Source organism: Oncorhynchus nerka, linkage group LG28 (assembly GCF_034236695.1).
Source record: "Oncorhynchus nerka isolate Pitt River linkage group LG28, Oner_Uvic_2.0, whole genome shotgun sequence".
NCBI lineage: Eukaryota > Metazoa > Chordata > Actinopteri > Salmoniformes > Salmonidae > Oncorhynchus > Oncorhynchus nerka.
In genome coordinates, this window is record NC_088423.1 from 62,703,699 (window position 1) to 62,718,659 (window position 14,961).

Sequence of the window (14,961 nt, forward strand, 5' to 3'; positions counted from 1 at the left end):
ATTGCCAGCCTTGCGAATGGCTGGGAAAAAAACTTAACTGTCCAGATGAATTTTAGCGCCCTCCATCACCAACTCTCCATGGCTCTGGGCCAACTGGTGTTAAAACTATGCAAGTTAGCCAGCCCCTTCAACGCAGGTAGGCTATAATTTATTGAGAGTAAATGGCCGAATTACATCGGCAAAAATAATTACATCAGTGGCATGATGGCATTGCATTGCAGGAGAGGAGAGGAGAATCCCTCAGCCCGCCTGCGCATCACTTTCCATCACGTCTCTGTAGAGCGGTCCACACTCCCTCTCCTCCCTGAGACGTGACTCTCGAGAGGCAAACCCTGCCTCATGGTGACGTCACTCGCTCGGCTACTAGATAAATATGGGGATCCGTACGTTTCACTGGATCAAACCGAAACTTTTCTTCACTGAAGGATAGATCGCAAGTGGATTGCCTGGTTCAGGATTTTGGAATACGTCAGACCCACATCAAATGTAAGTTTGCTTATGGAATTGAATGAGTTTGCAGTCGTGATAATACATTAATTAGGCTATGGCTGTTTCAAATCATTTGAGTTCAACTTCAATTTTAACATTGCTCAATGCTCCATCAAACCGTAATTAATATTATAGGACACAGGCACATTATTGTCTTAAATGACTTTGTTCACATAAATATGACAGAAAAGTTCATATAAACTGTGGCCTAATAAAGGATTTTTTTTTTAAATCAACACCTAGGCATAGTGATGAGAAATGCATTTTTTGTCGGAGTTGGTTGCTTTTCATGTTAGCAGAATCTTACTAAAGAGCGTATCTATTTCACAGACCAAAAAGTCATGACTTTGAACAAAAGTGACAAATTGCGGAACATGGACAAAAGAAGAGGGAGCATGCCGTTTCCCATGCACCTGCAGAACCTGCACAGAAGAAGCATGCCAGTGGACGACCGCGAGATGCGCAAAGCGCAAACTGGAGAGCTGTCCAACCTCATGCGCCGCACGTCCTACACCCCCGGTGAGCCTCACCGAGACAGCTGTGTATCGGACTCGTCCGATTCGGTTATATCCTCCGGCAGCGACTCCGAGGGACAGGTGTACAAGGTGGTTCTCCTCGGCGAGCAGGGTGTCGGCAAGTCTAGCCTGGCACGTATTTTCGGTGGAGTCGAGGATGGTCACGACTGCGACGAGACAGGTGTGTGTCTGATGATCATTACTGATGATGGAGTTGAAGTTTATATGGCATTGAGAATACACCACAAAGCAATACTTTTTTTTTTAAAGCAAAGACAAGAACTGTTTCACCGTGGCTGTCCTCAGCAACCCATTAGAGCTAATGCACATAGGCCAACCTAAGTAAATATAGGATTGGTTTCCATATCATCTTGGCACACAGGCTGAAGTACATTGATTATTGCTATTTCCATCCAGTCAGTAAGGCGCCACACATCAAAGTACTGCTGTTGACATATACAGCCACAGAGATAGTGGATGGGAGAGATATGAAAATCAATGACTGAGGGAAGGAGACAGTAATGCACAGTAGTACCCATCACGGATATAGGTTAATTGAAAGTTAATAGGCTGTACTAAAGGCATCATGAAATGGGCAATGGTGAGTGACATCTCACACTTGACCCAGTTAGCGGGTACAATTCATTTTGGCCAGGAGTATTTATCTGTCTGCTTGCTTTTGTTTCAGGAAACACATATGACAGATCGATCGAGGTGGACGAGGAGGAGGCGTCCATCTTGTTGTACGACATTTGGGAACAGGTGAGGCATAGAATGCAATTTCAGTTTGACCCTCAGAAAATGGGTATTGGTCATAGCATATCATTTGATGTAATGTGTAGTGCTCTGATGCTGGTGTCAATGTAATATACCACTCCAACAACTCATTGGAGCACCTGCAGCTTTTGATTGGATAAGCAATGTAACTAATCAAATTCTATTCCTCTTTCGCCTGCAGGATAACAGTCAGTGGCTGAAGGAACAGTGCATGAGGATAGGTGACGCCTACATCATCGTCTACTCAGTGACAGACAAGTCCAGCTTTGAGAAGGCGTCAGAGCTACGCATCCAGCTGCGCAGAGCTCGCCAGTCTGAGAACATTCCCATCATCCTTGTGGGCAACAAGAGCGACCTGGTGCGGTCCAGAGAAGTCTCTGTGGATGGTAAGTGACGGTGATCTCTTCTGTCCAAGGCATCTCTGTATTTGCATAGTGGTACTTACGTTAGAATGACTGCCGTAGTTAAAGCTCGTAATCAAGGTGTTATGCGAAGGCAAAATGACGAGGGTGAAGTCACTGTCCCCAGGGAACATTATAGATTCTCACCTGCGCCTCCCCTCTTTTCTTTTTTTGTTTGTTGCAGAGGGCAGCGCCTGCGCTGTGGTGTTTGACTGCAAGTTCATCGAGACCTCAGCCAATCTCCACCACAACGTCAGGGACCTGTTCGAGGGCATGGTCCGGCAGATCCGGCTGCGCAAAGACAGCAAGGAGGAGAACGCTCGCCGTATGGCCAACTGCAAACGACGCGAGAGCATTGGCAAGAAGGCCAAGCGTTTCCTGGGCCGTATGGTGGCCCGGAAGAACAAGAAGATGGCCTTCAGACAGAAGTCCAAGTCCTGCCATGACCTCTCGGTCCTCTGAGAGTACAGTATATGGACTGCTGTTTTCTCTTTGGCCTTCAAGACCAGACGCTGTGTGTTTTTTTAACACTAACCCCAAGGACTGATAGAGCTGTACAGAAATTATATATTTTATTATATTCATTAAACACCAACAGACATGTCCATGTTAATGATCTGCATGAGGTTTCAGTTTTCTTTTGTCTTGCTTATGTATAGTTGTTGATACTTCTTGTGTATGTATATTCAATCCACCAAGGCTTGTTATTTTCAACCATGAGTTGTAAGATTGCCTTGATAATGGGGGACAGTGTGTTTGGTTCTACTCCATTTAGTGTTGGTAGAGTTGTATATAGCCCTCATTAAAGATTAGATTATGGTACACAGTCCTGAAAAGCAATGGAACTGTAAGCACAGTGATTTCACTGCATTCTGTCACATGGAGTCATTTTTACTTGAAACTGGGTACGCAGGTTCGTACTTTGGCCATGATACTAAGGACAGGAATAATGTGTAATGGGGGTTAGGCCAAGGTTTTGGAAAAAATATATGATTCTTTTGTCCTATCCTTCAGTCCAGATGTGAATGAAGAAAGCAATAATAAGTTATATTTGTCATGTGAATTTAATGTTTTGTTTTAAATACAGTTGATTTTCACTTCCTTTTAATATTCAATAATTTTGTTATATTTACTTTTTTAATAAAAAAAACGAAATACAACTATTTCATATTTTTTCTTGCCCAGGTCATAAAACAATTAGACTACACCAAAAACGAAAGTTCAATACACTACCGTTAAAAAGTTTGGGGTCACTTAGAAATGTCCTTGTTTTCAATGAAAACATACATGAAATGCGTTGCAAAGTGGATAGGAAATATAGTCAAGATGTTGAAAAGGTTATAAATAATGATTTTTAATTGAAATATAATTGTGTTTTTCAAATTTTGCTTTCGTTAAAGAATCCTCCATTTGCAGCAATTAAAGCCTTGTAGACCTTTGGCATTCTTGTTGTCAATTTGTTGAGGTAATCTGAAGAGATTTCACACCATGCTTCCTGAAGCACCTCCCACAAATTGGATTGGCTTGATATGGGCACTTCTTACGTATGATACTGTCAAACTGGTCCCACAACAGCTCAATAGGGTTGAAATCTGGTGACTGTGCTGGCCACTCCATAATAGACAGAATACCAGCTGACTGCTGCTTTCCTAAATAGTTACTGCATAGTTTGGAGCTGTGCTTTGGGTCATTGTCCTGTTGTAGGAGGAAATTGGCTCCAATTATGTGTCGTCCACAGGGTATGGCATGGCGTTGCAAAATGGAGTGATAGCCTTTCTTCTTCAAGATCCCTTTTACCCTGTACAAGTCTCCCACTTTACCACCACCAAAGCACCCCCAGACCATCACATTGCCTCCACCATGCTTGGCAGATGGTATCAAGCACTCCTCCAGCATCTTTTCAAGTTTTCTGCTTCTCACAAATGTTCTTTGTGATCCGAACACCTCAAACTTAGATTTGTCTGTCCATAACACTTTTTTCCAATCTTCCTCTGTCCTCTGTCTGGGGCGGCAGGGTAGCCTAGTGGTTAGAGCATTGGACTAGTAACCGGAAGGTTGCAAGTTCATACCCCTGACCTGACAAGGTACAAATCTGTTGTTCTGGCAGTAACCCACTGTTCCTAGGCTGTCATTGAAAATAAGAATTTGTTCTTAACTGACTTGCCTAGTAAAATAAAAAAAATTGTCTGTGTTCTTTTGTCCATCTTAATCTTTTCTTTTTATTGGCCAGTCTGAAATATGGCTTTTTCATTGCAACTCTGCCTAGAAGGCCAGCATCCCGGAGTCGCCTCTTCACTGTTGACGTTGAGACGGGTGTTTTGTACTATTTAAGGAAGCTGCCAGTTGAGGACTTATGAGGTGTCTGTTTCTCAAACTATACATACTAATGTACTTGTCCTCTTGCTCAGTTGTGCACCCGGGCCTCCCACACCTCTTTCTATTCTGGTTAGAGCCAGTTTGCGCTGTCCTGTGAAGGGAATAGTACGCAGGGTTGTACAAGATCTTCAGTTTCTTGGCAATTTCTCGCATGGAATAGCTTTCATTTCTCAGAACAAGAATAGACTGACGAGTTTCAGAAGGTCTTTGTTTCTAGCCATTTTGAGCCTGTAATTGAACCCACAAATACTGATGCTCCAGATACTCAACTAGTCTAAAGAAGGCCAGTTTGATTGCTTCTTTAATCAGCACAACAGTTTTCAGCTGTGCTAACAATTTTAAAAGGGTTTTCTAATGATCAATTAGCCTTTTAAAATGATAAACTTGGATTAGCTCACACAACGTGCCATTGGAACACAGGAGTGATGGTTGCTGATAATGGGTCTCTGTACGCTTATGTAGATATTCCATAAAAACATCAGCCGCTACAATAGTAATTTACAACATTAACAATGTCTACACTGCATTTCTGATCTTTTTTTTTCTGATGTTATTTTAATGGACAAAAAAATGTGAGTCTCTTTCAAAAACAAGGACGTTTATAAGTGACCACAGACTTTTGAACGGAAGGGTACATATAAAACAGACTTCCTTGTTATTTGATTGATGTCCTCATAAATATGAATCCATTAGATTGTTCAGTGGACTGGAGTCTTGTGGACCAACAGCATTACTTGGAAGGAAACAAGGTAGTAAAACAAACTGGAGAGTCCTGCAAACACACTTCGTATTTCCACACTATTCAAACCGTTCTCCCACCTTCATAGGGAACACGCATATGGTTGAGAGAAGGTAAGACAAAATAAATGCAACGTTTTCGAATGAACATTTTTCTTCTAAAAATGATCGTGGAGTGTTAGGTAAATAAGTGATGTTCGCCATTGATTGATTCAGTTTGTGAGGTATAGGCTCTTATTCTGGCCTACAGGTTGAGGTTCAGAGAGTGAGTTTGTTTTCATTCGCCGGTCTTTGTGAATCATAAATAAGACATGTAAATATTGTTGCAAGTGAATTGCCTATGGATGTTGTGAATTGCTGTCTGCGTGCTGTCTGCGCGATGGGCCATCAGTGAGGCACAGAGGTTCCCGGCACAAGTGTGCCCAGCATTATTTTATTTGGGGGGAATTATTGGAGTGCCAAATCTCATCATTAACTATTTCTTGTGCCTATTGCCTTGTCTTTTGTGACCATCTAACACATACTATAAAGTCATAATATGCATTTATTTATTTATCTATCTATTCTTGTTATAGAGAGAACAATTCATTGCTAGGCTGTTTTGTGTTGCAGGTATAACCGTGTGCTGGGAAACAGAGAGTGCACCCTGGTCTCACAGACTAGACGTAACATAGTGCACCCAAAATAGTATGGTTTTGGTATGGGTACATAAGGTTACTTAATTAAGGCAAAAACTAAAGGAGGATGGTTGGTCAGGTGTATAACTTTGCAAATACTGTCTACTTTTTTTGCGACTTTGCAACTACTTAGCTAACCCTTCCCCTAACCTTAACCCTTTAACCTAACTCCTAACCTTAACCCTTAACCCGGCAGGGTAGCCTAGTGGTTAGAGCGTTGGACTAGTAACCGGAAGGTTGCAAGTTCTAACCCCCGAGCTGACAAGGTACAAATCTGTCGTTCTGCCCCTGAACAGGCAGTTAACCCACTCTTCCTAGGCTGTCATTGAAAATAAGAATTTGTTCTTAACTGACTTGCCTAGTTAAATAAAGGTAAATTTAAAAAAAAAAAAAAAAGCTAATGTTAGCCACCTAACTTTACAGATATACAGTTACAAAAACACATGACTAGAAGATAAGTTACGTCCATCTTTATCATTACACTGATTAGAAGTGTGTTTCCTTTGAATGTGGCCACAAGTTATTACAGCCATCTCAGATTAGTAGTATTATTTATACTGTTTTTGGGAAAACAAACTTCGACTTAAATGATTGAAATTCATAATGTTCTTTGTCTCCTTGGAATTTTGTGGTTGGTGGTACTCCTGCACCGTGCTCAGGAACCAATCTTAAAATTGGCATCCCTGAAAACTATGGTATTTTCCCATGGTACCTGGCCACGGTAAGACTTTTGAGTTAGTTGGACCATTTATAAAAAATATTATTTTTTTTACATCAAAGCAGCTTGCTTATCGGGAAATAATAATGAAGGAATAATTCTCTCCATATTTCTGCCAGTCTATGTGATGCATCATACCCTGGTCCTGCTGAGATTTATGTATTAATGGCTATATGCAAATTAAAGCGGGAGAAGGGCCATAAAAAAAAGCTACGTTTCGCTGTTGCACTGCACTTAACGCTCAATATGTAATTATGATGGAGCTACTCCCGCACAGCCCCCTCATCACTAAAAAAAAATTGGAGCGCCTCTGGCTGTCTGTTCAATGCTAGACCGCCAGCACTGCATTCATGGCAGGATAATTATTTTCAAAATGCCACCTAGAAATCATCAGGTTTGTCCTGTCAATCAGGTTTGTCCTGTCAGCGCACGTGTTTGACACCGTAATTGGAGGCCTTTTGAAGCTGTCAAATTCAATCCGCGGTCCAGTCAACGTTCTTCCTTTTTGCATGATGTATGATCAAAACACACCTCAGATTCACTCTAATGGCGGACACGGTGAAGGTGTGGAGGTCGGATAATTGGCACTACTTTGTGTTCGCGTGGAAAGGACAACATTATTACTCAAAAAATGTGTGTTCTTGAGCAGGAACGGCACTGACAGTCAGGTCTATGAGTCAGAGTTGTTTTCTCACCCGCTTTACTTTTTGAATGGCTCTGAACTTCTCAGGTATTCTGCTCTGGCACATGATTGCTGGGGTTTTATCATAACATGAATGTTTCTTATTTAATTTCTTCCCCGGCAAGTCAGTTTAAGAAGAAATTCTTATTTTCAATGACAGCCTAGGAACAGTGGGTTAACTGGTCTAGGAGGATGGTTGGTCGGGTGTATAACTTTGCAAATACTGTCTACTTTTTTTGCAACTACTTAGCTAACCCTTCCCCTAACCTTAACCCTTTAACCTAACTCCTAACTCCTAACCTTAACCCTTAACCTGGCAGGGTAGCCTAGTGGTTGGACTAGTAACCGGAAGGTTGCGAGTTCAAACCCCCGAGCTGACAAGGCACAAATCTGTCGTTCTCCCCCTGAACAGGCAGTTAACCCACTGTTCCTAGGCCGTCATTGAAAATAAGAATGTGTTCTTAACGGACTTGCCTGGTTAAATAAAGGTAAAATATTTTTTTAAATTTCTTAAAAAGGAACAGTGGGTTAACTTCCTTGTTCAGGGGCAGAACAACAGATTTTTATCTTGTCGGCTCAGGGATTCAATCTTGCAACCTTTCAGTTACTAGTCCAACGCTCTAACCACTAGGCTACCGGCCTAAGAATGACAAAGATACATTTTTGTCATGAAAACATTTGCATTTCATGTCAACGCATTAGAGGCATAACAAGAGAAGAATGTTTGGTGTGAACGATTAGCTACATTGTCAACCACTGCACAGCTTTTAAATATAGACTTTTCAGCCTGTTGGTCTAAAATTAGGTTATGGAGCAGTCAAAAAAAATAAGGTTCCCAGACCAAATCAAAATGTTGGGTTCTCAGGAGTTGAACGCATGCCGAGATCATTGGCACGGCTGTGGCAGCTGAGAGCCAGTTGCTATGTGGTATGTGAAGCCGTAAAACATGCAGTGCTGAGTGGCTGCTCGAGCCATGCCACAGCCACACCATGCCAGGCCAGGCTGCACGACAGTCCTCTACGACATACAGTCACACCACCACCATGACTAGGATACCGTGACCATTCATACCTGACCGCGGCTGGGTCAGACACGGGCATTGTGGATCTGGAACAGAGGGTGTCTGTTTTTCGTGACAGCCCCTCTGCCAGCAGCTTGTGACATCCTTGAGAACAAACTGTCAGCGGCGAACAAGTTTTCCATAAGGGGGAAAATGTCGACGGTCATTATGACACATAACCGCTCACTCAAAAGATTCAAAAGGATTGCCAGATGGAGCTATACATGCGCATACTCAACCATTTACACATCATAGAACGGATGAATGTTCAATTGACTTTGAATGAGCAGAGCAAAAATCCATTACACAAGGCCCAGAGATCTCCTGTGCTTGCAGCGACATATAGTTATCCTCTCAACTTTGATATAAAAGGTCAACATTTGACGACACACAGTAAGCAGCAGTTTTATTTGAACTCCAATCTTACTCTTGCCGAGAATACTAAACTAACCGTCTAATTGTATTGAAGGGGGAATTGTAGATTGAATGAATATTTTTGTCCTTGTCCAACACAGCTCCCTAACCTCCCAGCTCCCTCCACTGACGTGATGGCGACAGGGGACGATGAGGGGATCTTTGTTGAGGCAGGATTTCTTTACGCCTTGAAGCCTCTGGACAGAGAGAAGCAGCCATCTTACTCCCTGCAGGTTGACAATCACACATTTATGGCATTATCTCTGCATGTAGTGATATGTTTACAATACATGTGATTAGTCATCCATGCGGTTATTATGGCCATTGGCAAAGATGGAATGCAATGTGACCTATGAGATTGGATGGGATGGAACGATATTGTAATCATCGTCATCAAAAATACCATAAAATTGAATGCAATATATTGCAATGATTTGTTTTAATTGGGGTGTATTATCTCTGGCTTGTCCTCAAACAATGTACTGTCAAGCAAGACCAAATGAGACACAGTATCCTTACTTAATTACAATCAGATTAGATATTTAGGCTACCGTATGTGTCTTAATTAACTTGTATTCGCCATTCATACTTACAGTTGAATTTACTTTTAGCTGGAAGTGAGTTTTTCCCCCCAGCTTCTCAGCTGTAATTGCCATTCAAGAAAATAATTAGCACAGGAAGTCAAGTAATGTCACCCACATTAGCCCAGAATTGAGTGACAGGCAGAGCCAGTCATTACAGGAACGGAAGACAGATCTACAGTGGAAGTCAGGAAGTTTACATACACATAGGTTGGAGTCATTAAAACTCGTTTTTCAACCACTACACAACTTTCTTGTTAACAAACTATAGTTTTGGCAAGTCGGTTAGGACATCTACTTTGTGCATGACACAAGTGATTTTTCCAACAATCGTTTACAGACAGATTATTTCACTTGTAATTCACTGTATCATAATTCCAGTGGGTCAGACGTTTACATACACAGCTTGGAAAATTCCAGAAAATGATGTCATGGCTTTAGAAGCTTCTGGTAGGCTAATTGACATCATTTGAGTGTACCTGTGGATGTATTTCAAGGCCTACCTTCAAACTCAGTTCCTCTTTGCTTGACATCATGGGAAAATCAAAAGAAATCAGCCAAGACCTCAGAAAAAATAATTGTAGACCTCCACAAGTCTGGTTCATCCTTGTGAGCAATTTGCAAATGCCTGAAGGTATCATGTTCATCTGTACAAACAATAGTACGCAAGTATAAACACCATGGGACCACGTAGCTGTCATACCGCTCAGGAAGGAGACGCGTTCGGTCTCCTAGAGATGAACGTACTTTGGTACAAAAAGTGCAAATCAATCCCAGAACAACAGCAAAGGACCTTGTGAAGATGCTGGAGGAAACAGGTACAAAAGTATCTATATCCACAGGAAACGAGCACTATATCGACATGACCTGAAAGGCCGTTCAGCAAGGAAGAGCCACTGCTCCAAAACTGCCTTAAAAAAGCTAGACTGCACATGGGGACAAAGATCATACTTTTTGGAAAAATGTCCTCTGGTCTGATGAAACAAAAATAGAACTGTTTGGCCATAATGGCCAAATAAAATAAAATTGTATTTGTCACATATACATGGTTAGCAGATGTTAATGCAAGTGTAGCGAAATGCTTGTGCTTCTAGTTCCGACAATGCAGTAATAACTAACGAGTAATCTAACCTAACAATTCCACAACTACTACCGTATACACACACGTGTAAAGGGATAAAGAATATGTACATAACGATATATGAATGAGTGATGGTACAGAACGGCATAGGCAAGATGCATTAGATGGTATAGAGTACAGTATATACATATGAGATGAGTAATGTAGGGTATATAAACATAAAGTGGCATAGTTTAAAGTGGCTAGTGATACATGTATTACATAAAGATGGCAAGATGCAGTAGATGATATAGAGTACAGTGTATACATATACATATGAGATGAGTAATGTAGGGTATGTAAACATTAAATTAAGTGGCATTGTTTAAAGTGGCTAGTGATACATTTTTTACATCAATTTCCATTATTAAAAGTGGCTAGAGTTGAGTCAGTATGTTGGCAGCAGCTTCTCAATGTTAGTGGTGGCTGTTTAACAGTCTGATGGCCTTGAGATAGAAGCTGTTTTTCAGTCTCTCGGTCCCTGCTTTGATGCACCTGTACTGACCTCGCCTTCTGGATGATAGCGGGGTGATTTCTTCAGCCTCCTGCGCTGCTGCACCTTCTTCACAACGCTGTCTGTGTGGGTGGACCGATTCAGTTTGTCCGTCATGTGTACGCCGAGGGACTTAAAACTTACTACCCTCTCCACTACTGTCCCGTCGATGTGGATAGGGGGGTGCTCCCTCTGCTGTTTCCTGAAGTCCACAATCATCCCCTTTGTTTTGTTGACGTTGAGTGTGAGTTAATTTTCCTGACACCACACTCCGAGGGCCCTCACCTCCTCCCTGTAGGCCGTCTCGTCGTTGTTGGTAATCAAGCCTACCACTGTAGTGTCGTCCGCAAACTTGATGATTGAGTTGGAGGCGTGCATGGCCACGCAGTCGTGGGTGAATAGAGAGGGCTCAGAACGCACCCTTGTGGGGCCCCAGTGTTGAGGATCAGCGGGGTGAAGATGTTGTTACCTACCCTCACCACCTGGGGGTGGCCCGTCAGGAAGACCAGTACCCAGTTGCACAGGTCGGGGTCGAGACCCAGGGTTTGGAGGGTACTATGGTGTTAAATACTGAGCTGTAGTCGATTAACAGCATTCTCACATAGATATTCCTCTTGTCCAGATGGGTTAGGGCAGTGTGCAGTGTGGTTGCGATTGCGGCGTCTGTGGCCCTATTGGGGTGATAAGCAAATTGGAGTGGGTCTAGGGTGTCAGGTAGGGTGGAGGTGATATGGTCCTTGACTAGTCTCTAAGCACTTCATGATGACGGAAGTGAGTGCTACGGGGCGGTAGTCGTTTAGCTCAGTTACCTTAGCTTTCTTGGGAACAGGAACAATGGTGGCCCTCTTGAAGCATGTGAGAACAGCAGACTTGTATAAGATTTGATTGAATATGTCTGTAAACACACCAGCCAGCTGGTCTGCGCATGCTCTGAGGACGCGGCTGAGGATGCCGTCTGGGCCTGCAGCCTTGCGAGGGTTAACACGTTTAAATGTTTTACTCACCTCGGCTGTAGTGAAGGAGAGCCTGCAGGTTTTGGTAGCGGGCCGTGTCAGTGACACTGTATTGTCCTCAAAGTGAGCAAAAAAGTTTTTAGTCTGTCTGGGAGCTTGACATCCTGGTCCACTACGGGGCTGGTTTTCTTTTTGTAATCCGTGATTGACTGTAGACCCTGCCACATACCTCTTGTGTATGAGCCATTTAATTGCGACTCTACTTTGTCTCTATACTGACACTTTGCTTGTTTGATTGCCTTGCGGAGGGAATAGCTACACTGTTTGTATTCGGTCATGTTTCCGGTCACCTTGCCCTGGTTAAAAGCAGTGGTTCACACTTTCAGTTTCACGCGAATGCTGCCATCAATTCACAGTTTCTGGTTTGGGAATGTTTTAATCGTTGCTGTGGGAATAACATCACCGATGCACTTTCTAATGAACTCCCTCACCGAATCAGCGTATTCGTCAATGTTGTTGTTGGATGCAATGCGGAACATATCCCAATCCACGTGATTGAAGCAGTCTTGAAGCGTGGAATGAGATTGGTCAGACCAGGGTTGAACAGACCTGAGCATGGGAGCTTCTTGTTTTAGTTTCTGTCTGTAGGCTGGGAGCAACAAAATGGAGTCGTGGTCAGCTTTTCCGAAAAGATGCGGGGGAGGGCCTTATATGCGTCGTGGAAGTTAGAATAACAATAATCCAGGGTTTTACAAGCCCTGGTAGCACAATCGATATGCTGATAGAATTTAGGGAGTCTTGTTTTCAGATTAGCCTTGTTAAAATCCCCAGCTACAATTACATTTACATTACATTTAAGTCATTTAGCAGACGCTCTTATCCAGAGCGACTTACAAATTGGTGCGTTCACCTTATGACATCCAATGAATGCAGCCTCAGGATATGTGGTTTCCAGTTTACATAGAGTCAAATAAAGTTTGTTCAGGGCCATCGATGTGTCTGCTTGGGGGGGAATATATACGGCTGTGATTATAATCGAAGAGAATTCCCTTGGTAAATAATGTGGTCGACATTTGATTGTGAGGAATTCTAAGTCAGGTGAACAGAACGACTTGAGTTCCTATATGTTGTTATGATCACACCACGTCTCTTTAATCATAAGGCATACCCCTCCACCCCTCTTCTTACCAGAAAGATGCTTGTTTCTGTCGGCGTGATGCGTGAAGAAACCAGCTGGCTGCACCGACTCCGTTAGCGTGTCTCGAGTGAGCCATGTTTCCGTGAAGCAAAGAATGTTACAGTCTCTGATGTCTCTCTCTGTAATGCTACCCTTGCTCGGATTTCATCAACCTTGTTGTCAAGAGACTGGACATTGGCGAGTAGTATGCTAGGGAGTGGTGCGCGATGTGCCTGTCTCCGGAGCCTCACCAGAAGACCGCTTCGTTTGCCCCTTTTTCGGCGTCGTTGTTTTGGGTCGCCGGCTGGGATCCGATCCATTGTCATGGGTGGAAGGCAAAACACAGGATCCGCTTCGGGAGAGTCATATTCCTGGTCGTAATGATGGTGAGTTGACGTTGCTCTTATATTCAGTAGTTCCTCCCGACTGTATGTAATGAAACCTAAGATTACCTGGGGTACCAATGTAAGAAATAACACGTAAAAAATAAAAATAAATACTGCATAGTTTCCTAGGAACGCGAAGCAAGGCGGCCATCTCTGTCGGCGCCGCTAATTAAAACCATTGTTATGTTTGGAGAAAAAGGGGAGGCTTGCAAGCCAAAGAACACCATCCCAACCGTGAAGCATGGGGGTGGCAGAATCATGTCGTGGGGATGGTTTGCTGCAGGCACCACTTCACAAAAGGCACCTACTTCAACTGTAAATTAGGAAGTCAATATTTGCCATTTGAGTAGCAGTCTGAGTGAAAGAATGCTATTTCCTCCATGCTTAATTTCAATCTCTGTACAACATTCCTAATAAAATCTTACAATTTTAGATTGGAGGAAATTGGTGAGAAATACTGTATATGTAAATGTGAGAGACTACAATGTCTTCAAATAGCATTGGAGACATTTTTGACATGTTATGAGGTGCACTTTTAGATACTTAGTGCTTGAAACCTTGTGTTCTTTTCGCAGGTATCCTTCTCAGCAGGAGTCAACTAACCTGGAGTCGAATCAATAAAACGACATTGGAGATTTTGGTAAGAACTGCCCTGCCCCATAAAAAACACTGCATTGCCTGATGTGAACCATGCTTCTAACAAAAGAGATCTAAAAGTCAGTCCACGGTAAAGACAAATAGTCTATAAATGGAGAAAGTTCAGCATTGTTGCTACTTTCCCTAGGAGTGGCCGCCCAGAAAAGATGACTACAAGACCACATTGCAGAATGCCCAATGAGGTTAAGAAGAATCTTAGTGTCAGCTAAAGACTTACAGAAATATCTGGAAGATGCTAACAACTCTGTTGACGAGTCTACAATAGGTAAAACACTAAACAAGAATCGTGTTCATGGGAGGACACCATGGAAGAAGCCACTGCTGTCCAAAAAACCCCATTGCTGCACGTCTGAAATTTGCAAGAGAGCACCTGGATGTTCCACAGCGCTACTGGCAAAATATTCTGTGGACAGATGAAACTAAAGTAGTGTTGTTTGGAAGGAACACACAACACTATGTGTGGAGAAAAAAAGGTACAGCACACCAACATCAAAACCTCATCCCAAATGTAAACTATGGTGGAGGGAGCATCATGGTTTGAGGCTGCTTTACTGCCAGCTTGCTATCACCGACGGAAAAATTAGTTTATCAAATTATTTTGAAGCTCAACAGAAGTTAAGTGATGCAACAGGACAACAACCCAAAAGATTGAAGTAAATCAACAACAGAATGGCGTGAACAGAAGAAAATACGCCTTCTGGAGTGGCCCAGTCAGTCCTGACCTCAACCCGATTGAGATGCTGTGGC

The 14,961-nt window shown here is 42.7% G+C and overlaps 1 protein-coding gene across 1 annotated transcript; it reads left to right on the plus strand.

Annotated features, from left to right (window-relative positions):
- The first annotated feature begins 378 nt into the window (after positions 1 to 378).
- Positions 379 to 3,345, plus strand: LOC115113509 (GTP-binding protein RAD-like). The gene is made up of 5 exons (XM_029641265.2): positions 379 to 486; positions 820 to 1,185; positions 1,693 to 1,766; positions 1,963 to 2,167; positions 2,367 to 3,345. Exons 2-5 carry the CDS (start codon positions 831 to 833, stop codon positions 2,642 to 2,644), a joined length of 912 nt encoding a protein of 303 aa, XP_029497125.1. The 5' UTR covers positions 379 to 486; positions 820 to 830; the 3' UTR covers positions 2,645 to 3,345.
- The last annotated feature ends 11,616 nt before the right edge of the window (positions 3,346 to 14,961 follow it).